The sequence below is a fragment of the Ctenopharyngodon idella genome, chromosome 18 (assembly GCF_019924925.1).
Source record: "Ctenopharyngodon idella isolate HZGC_01 chromosome 18, HZGC01, whole genome shotgun sequence".
NCBI lineage: Eukaryota > Metazoa > Chordata > Actinopteri > Cypriniformes > Xenocyprididae > Ctenopharyngodon > Ctenopharyngodon idella.
Window position 1 is genome coordinate 8,539,303 of NC_067237.1, and position 21,701 is coordinate 8,561,003.

The following is a 21,701-nucleotide window of genomic DNA, read 5'->3' on the forward strand; positions in this document are numbered from 1 at the left end:
GTGTTCCTCCACACCACAACCACTCTTGACCCTCTCTGGCTGTCTCTCTCGACCTGCTTTTAACCTCTCCCTGCTGGATACTGTCTTTTTGGATCCTTTTACTTCTTTGACACTTTTGCATGGATTGCTGATTTAAAAATGTGCTCCCAACAGTTGTTGGATGAATTCAGCCATGGTAAGTTACCTGTTCTTACCTGACTTAACTTGCTGAACTTTGCTGCTTAATGTATGATTATTACTACCACAGTGACTCTTATAAGACTATTGACTAACTTTCAGAGACCTTTCTCCTGGCATCCTTCTCTGTTTGAGGACATGTAATATAGACACTGAATGTTCGGGACCGATTTATGATGACAGGTTGGGAAAGGTCCCAGAAACAGGGTGCACACGGACAGCTTCAGGATTTAGGAGTGACAAGAAGGTCCTGGCATGGTTCACTTGTGCATAGCGAAGCTTCAAAACTCTCATTACCAGAAGTGCATCAGTGACCCCTAAACCTGCACAGTTACAATTTACAGCACAGCTTCATTTGAACATCATTAAGTGGATAGATTTGGCCCTGGGTACATTGTAACGTAATTATAGGGCACAAAAATCAACTATTTGAATTGAAGAGTGCTTTTCCCCCAATAAAACTCTAGACAGCATGTGCACACAAACGGTAAACAAAGTGTGTGGTGCAGGCGCTCGTCAAGGAGAGTCGTGAGAGGGTGTAGGAGGCTCAGTGGACCGTAATAACTGGCTCACTGGATTATGTAAACTATAGATCATGGAACATTCCTCTACAGTTTTATTGTTTTGATCAGTAGTTTCTCAGTGACTCATGTGACAGCTAAGATCAATTTCTCTCCAAACTGCAGGATGGAGGTGTCAATCACCCAAAGGTTATGTAATTAACTGTGATGGTGTCAGTGTGGTAGTGATCTGGGCTGCTTTAACACAAATGTTGCAGGCTGATGCCAAGTAGCGGTGACCCAGGAACTATAGAAGGCCATTGTGCCCTTGATCAGTGGCCCCAGATGGCCCCCAAGGGAACTACTGTACTGGAAGTTATTTTGCATAAAAAAGCATGTTAAATGGTGTGTAAATGTTTAAAACATTACACATTTATTTTGATTTTTTTTGTTCAAATTGTGGTAATCTCAGCTGTGTGATTGTTTATATCATCACAAAATGTAAACTGTATTATCGGCCAGATCTTTATACAAAGTTGGATGTATATTATATCCAACTGTATCCACATACACACAGTATTTGTTGTGTTCTTAAGTAAATCATATTGTGGGCTACTATTTTAAAAAAGAAAGTCTGAAATGTTGTGTATGACGTAATGTGTGAGAACGGAAGTGAAGGAGTAAAACAAGATGGATGAAGTTCGCTACTCTTGTCTCGTGTGCTTATTAACTCCTGACAGACACCGCAAATTGGCGACAAGGATTGGGCATTTTTTTCTTGCTATCATTGGTCATGAAAATGGCTAACGTGCCTTTCCCGAGTTTTTTCATGCTTTGCCCTGGTGAGCCTGCTATGACGTTCAGCACATGGTTGCAGATTTTTGAAAATGATCTTCAGGTTATTGATGCCACATGGGATGTTGGCCAGATGAAAGATGGAGAGCTGTACTGCTTCACTGCCTTGGCACAGAGGGACAACGGATTTTATACTCATTGCCTAACGCAGGTACGATGTATAAGGAAACAGAGGATGCACTGAAAGCCTACTTCGTGCCAAAAGCTAACATAGTAGCTGAACGCCATGTCTTCAGTTAGTAGAGAATGTGCTTAGCCCACGAATACTTAGGAGACTTTTACTAGAAACTGATCTCACACTGGACAGAGCTATTACTATAGCAAGCCAGATTGAATCTGCTGCCGATCTGGCTAAATCCATTTCAAATTCCCGCCAAGTTACCGTCCCCCTACAAACGGTGCAGCACACAGTAAAACGCAGAACAATGGGGAAACCGTCATCATGAATTTTTTAATTCTGCTCAGGTGGGGAAGAGGAAGTCATGCTTTCGCTGTGGATCGGAGGCACACTTAGCTAACACTGTGAACTAGATGGCTGCAACATGCAGGAAGTGTAAAAAGATCGGACATTATGCTAAACTGAAATTTAATTATCAGAAATTACTGTACTGAATATTCAGCTTGTACTTACAGCATTACACAGTGACTGTATCTACTACCGACTCACAGACTTGTGTGATGGATTTGATGGTTGACATGGGGTGTTCCATATCATTCCTGCCCTACATCACTTATGCATGCCATTTCAGCAACAATGTGCTATCGCAACCCAAAGCCAGACTTGTGACATATACAAAAGCCCAAATTCCGGTGGTTGGATGTTTGTCAGCGAATGTTTCCCTACATGACGTTCTTCATTGTGGACAAAGGGACACCACTCATAGGGAGGGACCTAATGTCTGCACTGCATGAGAGGACTGAAAACAATCAAGTCCTGCCTCCTACTGCCCTTCCTGTGCCTGCTTCTCCTGTGCCAGTCATTTATTTCACTATTGCTGAGTTTGGATATGCTAAAAACGTTATACACCGCGTAAAGCTTGATGAACCATCACACTTGTGTATCAAAAACTTCTGTCATCTGTCCATAGTGCTGTGTCAGAGAAATTAAATTGGGGTGATAGAATGCATTGATGCCTCTGCTTGGGTTTCACCAATTATTGTTACGCAAAAAAAGTCAGGTAAAATTACGATGTGTGTTGACCACAGAGAGCCAAATAAAGCCATGATTGTGGACTATTTTCCACTGCCACACATGGATGAACTACTCTCTGCACTAAAAGGTTCTACTGTATTCTCTACCATCAAACTGACAAATGCTTACTACCAAGTGCCGCTGCATGAGGACAGTTGTGATCTCACAGCCTTTATTACTCACGACGGACTGTTACGTTTTTGTTGTGTTCTTTAAGGATTGGCTTCAGCACCCGTGGCATTTCAGAAGATGATGACCCTCATCTTGACTGGCTTTTCAGGGGCTGAAAATTACCTGGACAACATTATCACCCACGGACATGGCATGTCTATGTATAAGAAAGTACTTCAAGCGGTCTTACAATGACTAGAAGCTGCTGGAGCAGTTCAATAAAGACAAGTGTAATTTCCGGCAAACCAGTCTGCTGTTCTTAGGTCATACTGTTTCAGCGGAGAGTCTTCTTCCTGATTAAACACGTGTAGATTTCTACATATTGGACCAAACATAGAGGGCATATGTTATTTTGGGGGCTCTCAGACATATTTTTGTTACTATCTCTTGGACCATAATGTAACCCCTCCCATTCAAACCGCTCGCTCTAAGCGGGACTCAAACACAGGTCGCTGGCATGGGAGTCGGGTGCTCTAACAAGGAGGCTAAAGACCGCAGTCTCTAGCGCCTCTTGAGATCAGGGGAGTGAGGTTTACATGCACAGCTCTTACCGGCCTACGTCCGTTACACATATGGCACTGAGGGTCTTACAATGACTAGAAGCTGCTGGATAGCAGCTCAATAAAGACAAGTGTCGTTTCCGGCAAACCAGTCTGCTGTTCTTAGGTCATACTGTTTCAGCGAAGTTTGTTGCTTTTCTGTCTGCTGCTGATGTTGATGTTGCATGTGCTTCTTGTGCTGTTCTAACCAAACTTCATACACAGATTTCCAATGATTGGCCTCCTTTACCCAAGGGACTGGACAGTGAGTTGTTGCCTTATTATAAACTGCGTCTGGAACTGTCTGTTAAGGACAACTTTGTCTTCCAAGGCTCACGTCCGATTGCAACTGCTGATCTTTGATCTGTGCTGGTCTCCATAGCACATGAAGGACATCAGATAGAGGTGAGGACCAAACAACACCTTCATGATCTCTATTGGTGGCCAGGGATGGATGCTCAGGTTCATGATGCTGTACATTTCTGCCACGTGTGTCAGCTCAATGACAAACCTGTCAAGTCACACTCTGCTCCTCTGCAACCGGTGCCACTGCCAGTTGGACAATGGCAGAAAATGGCTGTGGATATATTTGGGCCATTTGACACTGCTGCATGCGACTGCAGGTTTGCTATATCTGACTATTACAGCAAATGGCCTGAGGTGTCCTTTACTCACACTGTCACTACGGATTCTGTGGTTTAATTTCCGTCATCAGTCTTCAACTGCCATGGAAATCCACTGAGTATTGTTACTGATAACGGTGTTCAGTTTACATCTGCTGCTTCCATTTGCTTTTCTGGAAGGAAGGAATAATCATTCCTATCTCTACTACCCGGCAGCTAATGGTGCTGTAAAGAGGTTCAACCGTGTGCTCAAACACACTGTCCAAATGGCCATCCAGCAATATAACCCATGGAAACCAGGTGTACCATGCCACTCCACATGCTGCAACTGGTACTTCGCTCTTTCAGTACCTTTAAGGCAGGCAAATTTGCCATCTGCGCCTGTGCACCCACCAATTGACATGACTGTTCGCCAAAGGGTTAGGCGGCTGCAACACAAAATGAAAAAGCACACTGATGCTAAACGGGGTGCTCTGACTCCAGGAGGGAGTTTCCATGAGGGGGATAAAGTGAGGTTATGTCCAATGGGAGACAGAAAGTTTACTGATCCTCTTATGGTTGCCAAAAGACTTAGGGTACATATGTTCTTAGAGATGGAAAGACATGGAATGCTTCCCATCTTTCTGCATTTCTATGCACACCATCAATTCCATCTGAGAATACTGCTCACTACACACACACTCATACCACTTGACCTAAACATGATGTTCGTAAGCCAGTTGGTTGAATGATTATGTCACTTAAATCTGATGTATGGATGTGTTTGCATTGTTGGTGCAACTCTGATGTTCTATTCTGTATGTTTTTGTGTTCATAAGTAAATTATATTGTGGCCTACTATTTTGAAAAAGGGAAGTCTGAACTGTTTTTTATGACGTAATGTGTGAGAACGGAAGTGAAGGAGTAAAACAAGATGGATGAAGTTTGTTGCTCCAGTCTTGTGTGCTTCATTGCTGCTTACTAACTCCTGACAGACACCACAGTATATAGTCACGTAAAGCGATATATATATACTACAGTATATAGCAAATCTCACCTACCTGATTTTTTTTTATTTTGTTGCATAATGTAACTATATTATCACCCAGCTCTTTATGTAAAGTTGGATATATAAGTATGTCCCACTTTGTCTGCATATATACAGTATACTTGTGTAGGGCGATATATACTATTTAACATATCTTATTTGCTTGATTGCTTGTATTGTCACAAAACATAAACTATATAACCCAGCTCTAATCTGCTAATTGTGACTATAAGGCATGACAATATTAAGATATTAATATTGTGATTTTCTGTAAAGCTGCTTACAAATAAATTTGACTTGACTTGAGATAATTGGGGTATAAATATTGCATGCAGTACATAAACTAGTCATAAAATGCATTAAAGGTGTTTAAAAACTCGCCACCATTATGTTACTGACGTGGCTAAATGGTTATATGTTTTTTTTTTTTGAATAGTTGCTACTTGCTAGTGTTCTGCTAAGAGTCCTTAACATGGCTGAATTTTTCAGTTCAAGTCCAGAAGATCAGACAAAATTATAAAAAGTCAAACCACTTACAAAATTAACAAATAGGTCTCTTTAAAAAGCTGAAGGGTTTGAGATATTATTGATGTCCATGGCACAAATGGTGTTTAATACTTTGGGTTATTTTGAACTCATCCTAGGTATTACCAAATGTAATAGTGGTGCTTTCTAATTCAATAAAATAACTATGAAATACAAGCTAAATATAAGGATAAGTTCACATTTTGTCGGGTAGTATCCAAAGGTGAAAAAGGAAAAACCTCATTTGTTATTTCTGTGAAATGCCGTCACTTTATAAATGATTATTGTTTGGTTGTGAAAGTTGGTTATGAGCATTTGTTTGTTTAAGACAGTCTGGTGACATAGAGGGACATAAACCTCAATGTTTGATGTGTATGAGTGAATGACACACCCCAGCTGTTAACCAACACCTACTGTTCTCCTTCCACGTGCTGCAGGCAGACACAAAGTCCACAAAGTCACACCACTAGCTTGTGTTTATTTTTATTCAAATGAATCCCTCTACAACCACCAAGGTTTGCATAGGTCATGCATGTGTTGCGTTGGTAGATTTGGGCTTCTAGAATGGCTGACCTATAAGACATTTGGTGTGAAACTGGACTGTGTGAAACTCTTCCATCATAAAGTTTTAATAAGGGGTAACACAATACGTCTCAGAGTTACACAACATTGCCACAGAGATGGGTAACCGCTTAATATTTCCACATATAGTTTGTACCTTATTTTAGACTTAAAGGAACACTCCACTTTTTTTGAAAAAAGGTTCATTTTCCAACTCCCCTAGAGTTAAACAGTTTTACTGTTTTCTAATCCATTCAGCCAATCTCCGGGTCTGGCTGTACCACTTTTAGCATAGCTTAGCATAGTTCATTGAATCTGATTAGACCGTTAGCATCTCGTTAAAAAATGACCAAAGAGTTTCAATATTTTTCCTATTTAAAACTTGACTCTTCTGTAGTTACATCGTGTGATTTTCTAGGCCGATATGGCTAGGAACTATACTCTCATTCCGTCATCAGCAGCAAGGAACTTTGCTGCCGTACCATGGGTGCAGCAGGCGCAATGATATCACACAGCGCCTGTGACCCCCTGCTTGCACAGGGAGCGTGCCTTGCAACCATGGAGAGACGCTGCGTAATATCATTGCGGCTGCTGCACCCATGGTACGGCAGCAAAGTTCCTTGATCATTACGCCGGAATGACAGTATAGTTCCTAGTCATATCGGCCTAGAAAATCGCAACTTTTAATTTTCCGTCGGTCTTAGTACGTGGTGTAACTATAGAAGAGTCAAGTTTTAAATAGGAAAAATATTGAAACTCTTTGGTCATTTTTTAACGAGATGCTAACGGTCTAATCAGATTCAATGAACTATGCTAAGCTATGCTAAAAGTGGTACCGCCAGACCCGGAGATCGGCCGAATGGATTTGAAAACGGTAAAACTCAACTGTTTAACTCTAGGGGAGTTGGAAAATGAGCCTATTTTCAAAAAAAGTGGAGTGCTCCTTTAAGCCACAATCTTGAAGGTACATAATTTGGCCTACAATGTGGTACATATTAAACCATCATAAAATCAGAGAGTAATGGGGTTAGAATGCATGGTACAGACAGACCAACAAATAGATTTCTACATATTGGACCAAACATAGAGGGCATATGTTATTTGGGGGGCTCTCAGACATATTTTTGTTAATATCTCTTGGACCATTATGTAACCCCTCCTGTTCAAACCACTCACTCTAAGCGGGACTCAAACCTGGGTCGCTGGCATGGGAGTCGGGTGCTCTAACAAGGAGGCTAAAGGCCGCACTCTTTAGTGTCAGTCGCTAGAGCGCCTCTTGAGATCGGGGGAGTGAGGTTTACACACACAGCTCTTACCAGGCTACGTCTGTTACACATATGACACTGAGGGATATTACACCTAATGAAAATTGTCATCTTGCAGAATGTCCATGATGCTCTTTTCCATACAATGAAAGTGGATAGTGACTGGAGCTCTCAAGCTCCAAAAATGAACATTTTCACTGAATAATGACTTTAATTTCAGTATGATCCTCACAAAGCTGGTTTTAGACGATTTAGAATATACCGCAAAAGTTGTATGGGTTACTTTTGTCCTTTTTGATGGTTGATGAAATCTATAGTCACCATCTATTCATTTTGTGGAAAGGAGCAGCATGCACATTTACTAGAATATGTAACTCCCTTTAATGTTCATCATACATGTTTCAAGGAACAGCAGGATGAATAAATGACCATTTTCATTTTTGTATTTTTGGGTTAACTATATAGTGTATTTTATAGAAGACATCCTTATTAAATAAATAAATAAATTAGCTAAATAAGCATTAAAATAATATTTTACGCATAATTTGTATTTATACTGTGACAGCAATCTAAAATTATGTTTTTTTTTCTGCTGGCATTTACCAGTAGTATAGCCTAATGATACATTGTGTGATATATGATGAGTAGGGCACACACTGTGCTATAGTTAGAGTGTTGCGCAGTCGTAGTGCGGCATAGACGCGAGCACATGGGGATTCACATGCGCGCGTCTCTGCTGCTGATGCTGCGCCGCATCCATCCATTCATTCAGCACTGGCGCAGGACATACAGTCCTGATTATTCTGCTCGGGCCCATGCAGCTCAACTTTGCTGCATGTAATGTGTTTACACCGTGTTCGTTGTCGTATCAGTTTGAAGGCTTGTGGGCATCTGATGGCTTTTGGACGGCTCGTGTGCGGAGATGTTACAGCATCATCATGCGTCGTGCGGTCAGACCTCTTCTTATAGCCATATGAAGGCATTGGGATAATATAATTATAACGTGCATTCTGGAAATAAGCGTGACGGAACAGGGAAGAGCGACTAATCGACCCAACTGCAGTGAGTAGAGCTGGTCGGCTGAACCAGAACATGCTGTCTGTAGGCTACATCAGATAAGAACCTGAAAGATGATGTTTTATAGTTGTTGTTGTTGTTGTTATTACTCGTAAGATTTTAAAGGGCAGTTTAGGTGAACATGTGAAAAGAAGAATGCAACTAACTAGGCTAAATAAATAAATAAATTCAGTAAGTTACCCTGAAAGTTCAAGATGTATCCCAAAATAATTACATCACCACATACCCAGAACTATTTGGGCAGCAGCTTAATGGCAATAAATCTTGAATGATGGGAACATTGAGATCTGAAGCAGTCTGCCCCTACTGGCAGATCCGGTGTCAGCAGCGACGTATTCATTAAAAATTACAAGACGTTAAAAGACTAAACCGACCTGAGGAAAGAACAGAACGACCCTGCTTTATCACTGATGAGCAGTGTAAAAGTCAGCATCTGGAATTAAACTGTCTTGAAACAGCAACTAAGGCAAATAAGTTTAGGCCTAATAACAAAAATGTATTGTTTTTGATGGAAACTGTAATTGTCCCTGTGGATCTCTACTGATAATTTGTTGGCTTATGAATGTTAAAACCACTATAATGGAATAGGCCTATTGCACAAAACACACTAATGGACAGGGTTGCCAGATCTGTGTATACAAAACCAGCAAAGGCCAATCAAAAATAGCCCAAAAACAAGCTAATTACCTTATCCAAATATCAAATCTCAACATATGCCACACCCATACCTAAAATACATATTTTACAGTCACTGTTATGTTATACACAATTTTAACTTCTAGGCCTAATCATAAATAGTCTGACTGTTTTCATAAAGGAGCTCAAAAGGGCACTCACTCACAGAAATTACAGCATTTTTATTGTTGGTGGAATGTAAAACATTTCAATACATGCATTACATTCAATTACAGTTAATGCAATATGTCAAACCTTTAAACCATGGGGGAAAAAATCAACCCGCAGCAACAAGTTTAGCCCAGTTCTGTGGGAAAACTGTGAACTTGGCAACAATGCTACTGGAAACCATTTGATAATGGTTAACATTTGATGATTTGTAATGTTTAAAATGGTATTATTTGTACTTTTGTAATGGAAACCATTAGAACTTCTGTGATGGTTTTTATTGTTTTTTGTTTTTTTTTCAGCAGGGAAGATATGACACCCTGCAGCAGAACCTGCATTAGAGCTTAACTTGGTTAATTTACAGTGTGTAAGATTGTTGTTGATTTTTAAAATGTTTTCCAAAATTATAAAAAAGGAGGATTGTGGTATAGCCTACACAAATATAAACCAAGTATATTATTAAGAAAAAATCAAAATAAAATGCTTAAACATATTGACTTTGTTTAAAATATTTTGTGATGAGGAATTTTGCTAAATGTTTAAAACGTGAATTGTATTTTTATGAGCTATTACAATATTAAGTGATCAATTTATTGTTGATCCCATAATTTCATGTTTAACAATTTCAAGTAGGCCTAGCTAGTTTATAGATGTTATGGTTATTGCAGTGAGTTTAAATTTAAGGAGTCTGAATCAAGTTTGAATACTGCGCCGTTTCCATAGCAATAAAATAAGCGGGAGGAGTGCAAAGATCATTCAAAGCCCATGCGTAGTAACGCTTCATAGAGCAGGGCTTCACGCCACAAGGATAGAAATAGAAGTGCACAATGCGCATGCGTAGCAGCTCTTATTCACAGTGCTTCAACACAAACGCTTCACACAGCAGTCTGCGAGGAGAGCGCGCTGGTAGCGCATACAAACCTGACCAAGAACGGTTAGGAATAAAATATACATGACACCCGTGAGAAGAGTAAGTACATAGTTTATGTCTTTGTTTTATATATGAGCGTGTCTGGAGTGTAAATATGGCTACTTTAGTATGTTAAAAGGTTTATTTTAACGGCGAAGGGCGGCGAGATGATCAGCCGCGGCACAATAACCTTCTTTGTTCAGGTAACACGATGAAGCGCCTTAAAAACATCACGATTTTACACTTAAATCTTCAGAGCACACTGTTTACTCCTACGTAAGACATTAATATGCGATGTTAACGTTTAGATTTAACCATTTGTTGGTTTATTAATCTTTTTAAAATTTGGTTTTAAGGAGAATTGGTGTTTACGTGAATCCTGCCGCTGTTTATAGGTTGTTTCATTTTAACGTCAGTTTTATGCTGTTTTTATATATGGGAATTCTATTGTTATTATTAAGTTATTGATCTGTTTTATAGTTTTTGGATTGAAACAGTGTTTCGACTCTGAGCCGGTGTTCAGTTTTAGCTTTAGCATGTAGCCTGACAGTAAAATGGAGGACCGAAAATGACCAATAAAAACACATCCTGATTAACTAAACTTTACTGAACCGCAATAAAAACAAACCACGTTTGTATAAAACAGTAGTTTATTAGTTCTCCTCGTTATTGTATTTTGTTCATAAAATCATCACACCTCAACAATATCCACTTTAATATTGGATTATTAATTAATCTCTGTAGTTGTTCCTGGAAAATCCTAACATTTACTTTTTGAGTGTTAAATGTGGCAGTAAACACTGTCATAGTATGTCTTAAAATGAGTTTATGTGATGGGTCCATAACAGAAACATTTAATGGGATTATGTTAATTATTTAAAACACACTTTCACTTTGTCATTGTGTAAATATAACTTATGGGTGTTGGTTTAATGTTAGTAAAGGACTCATTCAGTGTTTGTTGGCTCCCTTCTTCAGTTAACAAAATGGTTGGCAGCCGGTCGGCCATAATTTCCCTCACACACTACTGCAACGTGGCTGAATCACCCCCAACCTTTGTGTCTCCAGACACAGGCCGGGGCCCGTGTTAATCCATTACATGTGTGTTACCATCACTGTGGTGTCTTTTACAGTATGGGGAGGAGACATAGGAACCCATGACATCAGATAGTGTCGAGACGTCAGAGATGGGGTTCAAACTCACAAACAGGAAACATTACCCAAGAGGGCTGTCATAACTTTGCAAACGTTTTACCGCAGCGGTTTCATTCAGAAAGTTCAGAACTGAATAAGGGGTGCTCTGTATTTCTTTGTGTACTCGTGGTCTTGCCTTTTTAAATCGATATGTTCAGACAAGATTGTTAAATTCTCTTCAAAATCCTTTGTACGGTCTCAGAACACAGATCAAATTCATTCAATTTCCAATGTCTCCTCCATAGAAAAGGAAAAGCATATTTGCAAAGTGCTCAATGAGGATCGTAACTTTGAGTTTTGGGCTTGACATACGATACGTTGCTAATCGGTTGTTTTTTTTGCTCTGTTTGCAGGGTATCCCAGTGTAAAATGGAGGATAGTTTTGATTGCGACTGCGGTGAGCTGGAGCCGCCTGATCATTGAGAAGGAATCGTCTCACTGAGATCATCAACCCTTTTTGGTTTCCACACATCAGGTGCTTAAAACAGGAAAAAGGAAAAAAAAAAAGTAGATTTATCGCCATTCACTTGGACCGCTAATAATGCTGCTGCTCAGGGCCAGTCATACACTGAAAATTTCTGCACTGTGACGATGGTTTTATAGTTAGTGACTTTAATTATTTCAATTGCTTTCAAAGATATTACATTGGCCTCCAAATTCATTCCATTGTGCCCTATTAAACATTGAAATAAAGACAAATCTCCCACAAACTACGCAAAAAGCTGCTAAAGAGATATGACAACATATCTTGGCAACATATCCGAATCAGTTCCCAGCATCTCTCAGAATTCGCTGTAACAGTCGGTCGGGGAAAACGCTCAAGTCTTTGTAGGCTTGAGTGCCCCCCTCGTGTTTTTAGGTTTGTCTTTCTCCACTAGCTCTAGTAGTTGTAACTCAAGATCAGCTGCATATCATATAAATCAGAAATCCTTCCTGCTATAATATCTGCACAGAGCTGCTCTTCTAGGCCGCAAAATGGCAGAGAAATTTGAAAGCCTTATGAACATTCACGGCTTCGACCTGGGCCCTCGCTACATGGACCTGAAGCCGCTGGGCTACGGGGGCAACGGACTGGTCTTTTCCGCTGTCGACACCGATTGTGATAAGAGGGTCGCTGTGAAAAAGATTGTCTTGACTGACCCTCAGAGCGTCAAACATGCACTACGCGAAATCAAAATCATCCGCAGACTCGATCACGACAACATCGTGAAGGTGTTCGAAACCCTTGGGCCCAGTGGCCGGAGGCTTACGGAGGACGTGAGCTCTCTGACGGAAGTCAACTCCGTGTACATCGTACAGGAGTACATGGAAACCGACCTCTGTAAAGTACTGGAACAGGGCTTGTTGTCCGAGGATCATGCACGGCTGTTCATGTACCAACTGCTGCGAGGACTCAAATACATCCACTCGGCAAACGTGCTTCACCGTGACCTGAAGCCCGCCAACCTCTTCGTCAACACAGAGGACTTGGTACTGAAAATTGGGGACTTTGGACTCGCCCGTATCATGGACCCCCACTATTCCCATAAGGTATTTTTTTTTCTTCTCATATTTATCCCTTTCAGTGTTTGAAGTCTGTTCCATCTCATTGACAACCATCCAGATGGTGTCTTGTATGGCTGAGCTATGAATGAGCTTTTATTACATTCACTGATTCATTGTTTCACAGGAAGTAAATAGTAGTGCCACAGTCCTTGAAATGACAACTCAAGCTTCCTGTTTCTCTGACACACTTTCCGATACGTTAACTTCCAGTGCAGTTTCCTCATACCCGGTTGTTTGTGTCTTGTGTGTATTGAAAGGAAGCAGACGGGATCACTTCAGAAATATTATGAAAGAATGACACAGCTGTTCCTTTATAGAATCAGAGTTGAATGTCCAGTATTTCTCCACATCCTGAATGCATTTCATTCGCTTGAAGAGTGTGTGAGTGTGAGAGAGAAGTTTTCCAAGTAGGTTGTAGAGGGGTAATTTCACTGAAGTTAGGGGTTGTGGCTGGATCCAAGCATACACGTGTCTCAAATTTGTAATCATTTCTCCTCTCTTGACTCACATGATCCATATGCCAGCCAGATCTCTCACACATGTACTCCGACGCCTCCTCCGAGCCTTTTAGAGAGAGCTGTTCCTGCTTCAGGTCTATGAATAGCTGCTGTCACTCACCCACACATACTCTGGTCTGGGTTTGTTCTACAGGGAACAAGAAAATTGAGAGACAATATCAGGCTCTGGTCCTGTAATTACTGTTTCAGCTGCTCTACTGGTTTGACAACTTGAACTTGAAAGTTTGAGAAATCAGATTCATTGACCATGTCAAGCCCGTATACTTCATTTGTACTTCATTTATACTTAATTTGACTTGTACGCATACACAGGCGTTCAACGCATGCGCAGTTTTGAGCGGTCTCTCGCCACGAGTTACAACCCATGTAAATATCTTTGTATTCTTTCATGCTAGAGTTGTACAAATGAGGGTACTTTCCAACCTCTTTGCACAATCTCTCGTCTTTGTAGGCCTCCATTGTCGCTGTAGCTTGCATGCGTTCCTGTCTGTTCTGTTTTATGTAGTTTTTCTTCGACTACCCCAGGACACAGTTGCCGCCTTGTGGATAAACTAATTACCGCAAAAAAAATTAAATGCACATGTGTGACCTGCGCGTACAAAGTAATTAAAAAAAAAAATTGGGCAGTGTGTGTACAGTACGTGTGTACTCTTCTGATGACAAAATTGGCGTCACGTGCATTGTGCGCTGAGCCTTGCGTACACGTAATATATGTATACTTTGGGCTTTATCATGCATAGAAAAAGCATAAATTATTCTGAATAAGATTTGAGAATGTATCACATCTGTCGCGAAGTTATTACAGCCACTGTTTAAAGGTTTATATTTCAACAACGAATTGGAGTAAAAACAATATATAATTAAAGTTTATATAACTCGTGCAGTTGTTTAAATATTTATATACAGCTTTTGTTGATTATGTAATTTAATTCATTATTAAATACATTTTCAGTTTGCGGCTAAATAAAAACTTTACTTTCAGTGTTGGTGTCTTGGTAAATTCATTTTGGTTCATCACTAGTTTCTGTATACATGTAATAAGCGTATTATGAAAACTTAACATGCATGCTCTTTTCCCACAGTTTTCTTTGAGTTAATTTTTCAGTACACTTGCACAGTAATTTACCCGCTCATTCATTTTCATTCACATGAGCGCAATGAATTTGAGAGTGTAGGTCATGAAAGTCTTACGATGCTTTTACCCATCCATGTATGACTTATGTCCCTTATTTTGTAATCTTGTAAGGAATTGTTTTCCTCTTCACCACAGAAATGGTTATCTTTAATAGCTGAATTATCTTTGATAACTACTTGTTTCTTATAGTGCTCAAATTATTTTGTTCAGACACACAGGTATAAGGAAATAGCAAATTCTGATTAAGGTTTTGAAATGACAGAATTCTGATTTTAAAAAAGGGCGCATGCAGTCAGCACTTTAGTGGTGGCGTATGGAGGTTTGAGGGAAGCAAACCTTACAGTGTGTCTACACCGGATGTGACTGTTGTCAAGATGCTTTGCACCAGTCTACACTGGACGTAACAAGGCAACCATTACAAATTCATATGCTCTTGTCAGAAGTAGCGCAAGTTCTTGGTGTACGTCAGAAATAGAATTAGGAATCAGAAATCATGATTCTCAATTTATCCAAAATCATGCAGCTCTAGCATAGGGGAACATTTTTCTCTTTATCCAACTAAAGTACTGTATTGCTTCAAAAGACAATCCAGTGAAGACAGTCTTTTAAATTGCCAGCATCCAGTAGGACAGGGCTTCTGTCCATGCAAATGGGGTCAGTTTTGAAGAGCTAAATGTGATCTAGCTGCAAGCTATAATTCAAAAAGGCTGTTTAAGTGCTAAACATGAGCAAAGCTCTGTCTAAAAAAAAAAAAAAAAAAAAAAACAAACAAAAAAAAACAACATTGTTTGGAGCATGGCAGTACTCGCCAGATCTGGTGAAAGTGTTATTAAGAAATGTTTGAATGAGGTTTCTCTGATTTGGAGAGGTAATGATTCATCCGTAACTGGACAGAATGTGCTTTGTGTATGAAAGAAAGTAATGCGATTTGTGTTTGCTGGATTTTTATTTGCTGATCTGTTAAATAATCAAATAATGCCAGATATCGACCAATATATTGGTTGACCACTATTCCAAACCCTAGCCAGTAGCCACTACTACCTAAATGGGCAACTACCTTCGAAACTATAATGGAACATCATAAATGACTGATTTGGAGTGCTATACATGGGGAGCAACTGCAGTCTTTTACATGTAATACAAGTCTTAAAGGTACAGTAGCAAATAGCCTGTTTAGTAAGGGTAAAAGAAGCTGGGGAAAAATGTAAAACTATGACTGTTTTTAATGCAAAAAGCATAATTAAAATTAAGTAGACCTCAGAGGAAAAAAATAGTATTAAGTGTAGAATGTGAGCCCTTCAGTATTGTAAGAGTCCTGTATTAAAGGGCAGCTGCTTGTTTTTAGAGGGTCTTTTTATGCTCTGCTCTAGAAATCCGACCCAGTCTGAGGAATGTTTGGAATTCACGTGCACTGGGATCAACCCCCTACTTCTCTTCTCTCTCTCCTCTCTTCTATTTGTCTTTTTTTGGCTGAGCACTCTGGATTCTGGTCCTCCTCCAAGTCCTGCATTTGATGTTTGTGTCATTGGGTTCAGACTTGTTCTGCCTTGTCTCTGCAGCCGTTTGAGGTTTTAGAGTTTTTGTCAGATTTACCAAAGGCTGTTTTCCCCCCATTGAGCTGTAGAGGGGCTCCCCTCTCTTCATTGTGCGCATGTGCATAAGTTAAATGTGGTGTGAAAAGAGACTTTCTTGTACACGGGGGACTTTTAGAGGCATAAATTGGGCCCAGAGTGTTTTTCACTTCTCTCAGCGCTTTCTGACTTTGACTCATTTTACAGGGGAGCTCTGAAACCAGTCTGAGCTCACTCCTTCACCAGACTTTGAATTTGACCTACTTTTGTGGCCTCCGATGATCTGAGAACTGAAATGAAAGATTTTTTTTTTTTTAAATGTACACCCTGATTTCTCATATAAGATCAAAGTGAAGTGTTTTTTTTTTTTTTTTTTTGTTAAATAAGGGATAAAAATGTGAGACCTTTTTTCCCCTTATGCTGTGTGATTTGAAGTGCAATTCATGTCCATATTGCAAACAGCCCCCTAATTTTGAGCAATAGTAATGCTTGCCTTAGCAAATGGCAATAAATATGAGGTGTGATTGGAGTCTGTCAGTTCTGTCTGACATTTAAACCTCTTACTGTTTGGTTTGGAGCCCAGCTCACGGTCTGTATGAGTCATCTGCCACCTCACACCACCAGCGAGGGTGGATTTATTTAACATTCAAATGAGTTGCCTAAAATGTGTCATGACTGGCTTTCTCAAGAAGCATTTACACAGACATTTGTATTGCATTGACCCTATGAGACTTTGTTCTTGTCAATTCCTGAATAAGCACATGTTCTCTAATTTGTTAGGAATGGCAATTAAAAACGGCAGACAGAGCTGTCTGGAAATAAACCTAATTTTGAATATTTTTCTTTTTGTGCTTGGCATCTCTCTTGCTATTGCACATGCTTTTTCTATTAAATTATTGTGTGTAATGTGTCATAATTTGTTTATTATTAGTATTATTATTAATAATAATAATAATAATAATAAAAATAAACAAATGAAATATTACAATTGTAATATTTTACTGTAAAATAAATTGAATATTTAATATGTAAGAGCTTCACGATTCTGGATAAATTGAGAATCAAACTTTTTTTTTTTTTTTTTTTTTTTTTTTTAACAGATTGCAATCTCCCATGACTCTAAACAGAAAACTAAACAAAATAACATGTAAATTACTAGAGATTGTGACACAATATTAATTGATGGCGTCTATTTAAAATGTTTAATCTGAATGAATTATTTTTAAAAAATGGTTTGAATGAATGATTCAATGACTCACACATAAATACTTCACTCGTTTCATTACTGGATGAATCAACGTTTTTGAATAAATCTCTTGAATTAATGATTAAATTGCAAATTGTCACTTGTCGTCACCTGGTGGAGTAATGATGTAATCTATGCAATCATTATTTGAAGTGCCAAGCTGCTTTCAAAAGGTGATTTGTTCTATTTTGATCACTTCCATAGACATCAGTGTTTATAGCCGAACTTTAAACTTTTATCCCAGTTCTTCTGTATTAATATGAATGATTTAACGATTAATCATGCAGTATATAAATACTTTAGCCAAATTCACAGTCTCACGCTTCACTCTAAAACACGCAGTGCATAAATCGCAGCCTTTGAGCCTTATGACGATTTTGGTTTTATTTCGATTAATTGTGCAGCCCTATGATTTATGATATCCTGCAGCGAGTTGAGGAGAGTTGTGCTATTATTCGTCTGAGATTAAACCTGCATAGATGGAATGACCCCGAACAGACTTGTGGATGGGCTTCGTTGACCTAGGCTAGCAAGGAACCACTTTCCTGGAAACACAGCTCGCATTTTGATCAGATAACATAAAAATCTAACCTTGCCATTACAGGCAATGTATTTCTCCTTCGATTAAGCAGGAGAGTTTTAAGTTTAATCCTTTAGCAGGGTCTTTCTTTCACACAGTCTTTGAGTAGAATGTGATCTGAATGTTAGTAATCTACTTCCAGGTAATCTGCTCTCATTGCATTATGTAACCCTGCGCAAGACCTTTGACGCAGAAACTATGACTATGACGATTGTTTAGTAATCCTTTTAAGTTGGTGTTCTTCCAAGCATCTGTGCTGTTTTAAGAGGGAGTGAAAGGTCACTGAGGTCTGGTTGTGATGTAAAATGATTCCCTAGTCTGTCGGGCTCTGATGGTATTTGTTGGTCCAGAGAAGGTTTTTCAATGGCCAATTGTGAACATACGGTCTGCTGTAATCTGGTTTTAACAGCTTGACAGATACCCTGCAAAAAGAACATGACCATGGAGACAGAAATAGACCTTACAGTGAACTGCGGAGTTATATCTGGCCTAAAGAATCACTAGAACTTTTTTTTTTTTTTTTTTTTTGGGCCACTAACTGGACACACTGAGTGTTATGAGGGTATTTGACACTATGAACAGTAGAGCTGCATGATTAATCTTTAAAAAAAAAAGTGATTTCATTCCTAAATGGCAATGATTTGGCAATGTCTATTAAACCTGGAACACTGAAATCCGTGTTTGACCGCTGACCCAGAAAAAGGCTATCTAGGTATGAAACGGCTTCACAGACAGTCTTTTCAACCACACAGTATTGCTATTACCATGATACAAATATTCAAATTATCACAGAAGTAAAATAAAATGGAATAAAAGTTTAAAGTTTGGATATAAACACTGATGTCTATAGAAGCAATGAAATAGAACAAATCACCTTATGAAAGTAATTTGGCACTTCAAATAATGATTGTATCGATAAGTGACTGTTAGAAAATGTCATGAATCATTAATTCAAGAGATTTGTTCAGAAATGCTGATTCATCCAGTAATGGAACAAGTGAAGTATTTTTGAGTGAGTCATTGAATGATTCATTTAAACCATTTTTTTTTTTAAAATAATTCATTCAAATTAAACATTTTGAATAGATAGCAGCAATTAACATTTTGTCAGAACCTCTAGAAAATTACAAGTTATTTTGTTTAGTTGTCTGTTCAGAATCATGGGAGAATTATCTCTATTTGAAACACAAAATGTGATTTTCAGTTTATCCAGAATCGTGCAGCTCTAATGAACAGTGGTGAACCCAGAGGTGCTGGCTAATGTCAGTGACTTGTCCGAGACGGATTATCCTGATTCTTTGTCAAGAGGGACTGCTTATCTGTCTTGATCTGTCTGTCTGTCTGTCCATTTGTGTCCTCCTTGAGTCATTATCTTTCTGTGTTCCTTTAGATCTATAGGCCAGAAGCCTACAATGGTTGGTTTGGCAAAGCCTTGGTCCTGTTGTGCATAACAGAGAATTCTTGGGTTACTGTGGCAGTAACAAACAGTAGTACTCAAGGGGGGCAGTAGTTACTCTAACTCTCGTTACCAAAGACAACAATTTACACCCATAATGCATACTTGAATTATGAAATACATTAAAATGTTTTGGAAAATAACAATGGGCCTGACTGTAGCATAGCTAGAAACTGTTGATTGAATATTAAATGTTCATAAAGTTATTATAAGCCTTTTCATGTGAAGGGTAGATGTGAAACTGGGCCATGTGCTGGCAGCCCTGCTTTACTCAGGAACTGTCTGGTACAGTTGTCCTGAGTGTTTTGTACATGTGGCCATGTGGTGCATGACCTCGTCAATGAACAAGATGAGACATGAGGAACATGAATTAACTGCTCATGCAGTAGGGGGTGTTATTTCATAAATGCACGTGTGAGTTACAGTTTCTGCCAACCTTTTGAAGGATTTTTGTAACTGCAGTGTTATTTCCAAGGATGTGTGTTTTGACACTGTGACATTGGTTATCTCTCTTCCATAGGGGCATCTGTCTGAGGGACTGGTCACTAAATGGTATCGTTCTCCTCGTCTGCTCCTTTCCCCAAATAACTACACCAAAGCCATTGACATGTGGGCCGCTGGGTGCATCTTTGCTGAGATGCTGACTGGAAAAACACTCTTTGCAGGTATTAAAACATTGTGTGTTTGTGTGTGTTTATTCTGCCACCTTTTTTAGTTGTTCATATCTTTGTGACACTATCTTCTATTATCTTGCACACACGATGAACAGGTAGTTGAAGGTTATTTCCTGTGGTGGAAGTGTATTATAATAAACTAGGACAAGGGTTTTTTTCTTGCGTAGTAGTAAAGAGAAAAGCTCTTTCTGTGAACTCAAACTTACAGGAAACTGGGGCAGAACTGTTGGTTTTGGTGCATTTTAGTTTGGATGCAGGCTTAGGAAATATCTGGCCATTTTAAAATTGTGATTTGGAGGCCCCAAAAAGTTATTGAAATTAATAAAATTGTAAAAGGTCATGGAAATGTCCTTATTGAGTATAAATGTTTTTAGTTACACTCAGCTCCAGTTTATTTCATTGCCTATAAACTACTCTTTGTAAGCTCAGTCTCTATAAATTTATTTTTACAAGTCCATATCCAGTAATCCTTAACAACTGGAAAAGTCATGGAAATTCATTGGTCAAATAATGTGGGAACCCTGAGGTTGAAATTAGCCGTCAGTCTTGACAAACACGCACACTAAACTAGATCATTTTTTTTTTTTGTGTATACAAGTATCTGTTGTGCCAAATATTGGCAGTGAATTTGCTTTGACACAGTTTTTCTGAATTAATCATTTGTGTGTGTGCAGGAGCTCACGAGCTGGAACAGATGCAGCTGATTCTGGAATCCATTCCAGTAGTCCACGAGGAAGACAGACTTGAGCTTCAAAGTGTAATACCTGTCTTTATCAGGAACGACATGTCAGAACCACACACGCCGCTTGCCAAGTTACTGCCTGGTGTCAGCCCTGAGGGTAAGTTGCTCAACCATATTTGTAGAATGCATGCAATTCATAGAAACTCCAGTTTATGGATGCTTAAATTCCTGGAAACTTGAATACCACTCTCTCTTGCACTCTCCCTTCCCATGACCCAATTTTGCAGCAATCCATAGGATTCTCTATGGTTTTAGAAAATTATCTCAGTTCTGTTACTCTTGATGCTAAACCATATTGTGTTAAGCAAACATAAATAGCAGCCTAAATCTGATGTATTATTGTTCATTTGTCCACTGCAGCCTTGGATTTCCTGGAGAAGATCTTGACCTTTAACCCCATGGACCGGCTCACTGCGGAAGAGGCTCTTGCTCACCCATACATGAGCGATTACTCATTCCCACTAGATGAACCAGTGTCCTTGCACCCCTTCCACATTGAGGATGAGGTGGATGACATCTTGCTTATGGATGAGAGCCACAGTCACATCTACAATTGGGACAGGTGAGCTCACACTTAATGGAGAAATACCAGCATCGGTTCATCATTCTGTGAGACTTGACTTTCGTAAGAGTAGAGTAAGCATAAGCCAAGCTCATTTAAGGAAAGTTGGTTCTCTTGGCTGCCATCTTGCTAATACAAAGCTATTTTCTTTGTAAGCAGTATTTAAGTACAGCTCCTACATAATTAATTGGGTAAAAGCAGAAGTCTACAAAA

At 39.2% G+C, this 21,701-nt stretch overlaps 1 protein-coding gene across 3 annotated transcripts in view; it reads left to right on the plus strand.

The window, feature by feature from the left end:
* mapk6 (mitogen-activated protein kinase 6) overlaps positions 1 to 21,701 on the plus strand; it is a 24,430-nt gene continuing 2,729 nt past the window's right edge. Inside the window, exons 1-5 of one of the 3 annotated variants that reach the window (XM_051870039.1) lie at positions 1 to 175; positions 11,813 to 12,989; positions 20,031 to 20,175; positions 20,859 to 21,023; positions 21,287 to 21,488. In XM_051870039.1, the coding sequence (XP_051725999.1) occupies positions 12,435 to 12,989; positions 20,031 to 20,175; positions 20,859 to 21,023; positions 21,287 to 21,488 (1,067 nt within the window). In that variant the 5' untranslated portion in view covers positions 1 to 175; positions 11,813 to 12,434. Of the gene's footprint in view, positions 176 to 8,197; positions 8,498 to 10,158; positions 10,326 to 11,812; positions 12,990 to 20,030; positions 20,176 to 20,858; positions 21,024 to 21,286; positions 21,489 to 21,701 lie in introns of those variants that run through there. The other 2 variants (XM_051870040.1, XM_051870038.1) reach the window with 2 other exon arrangements.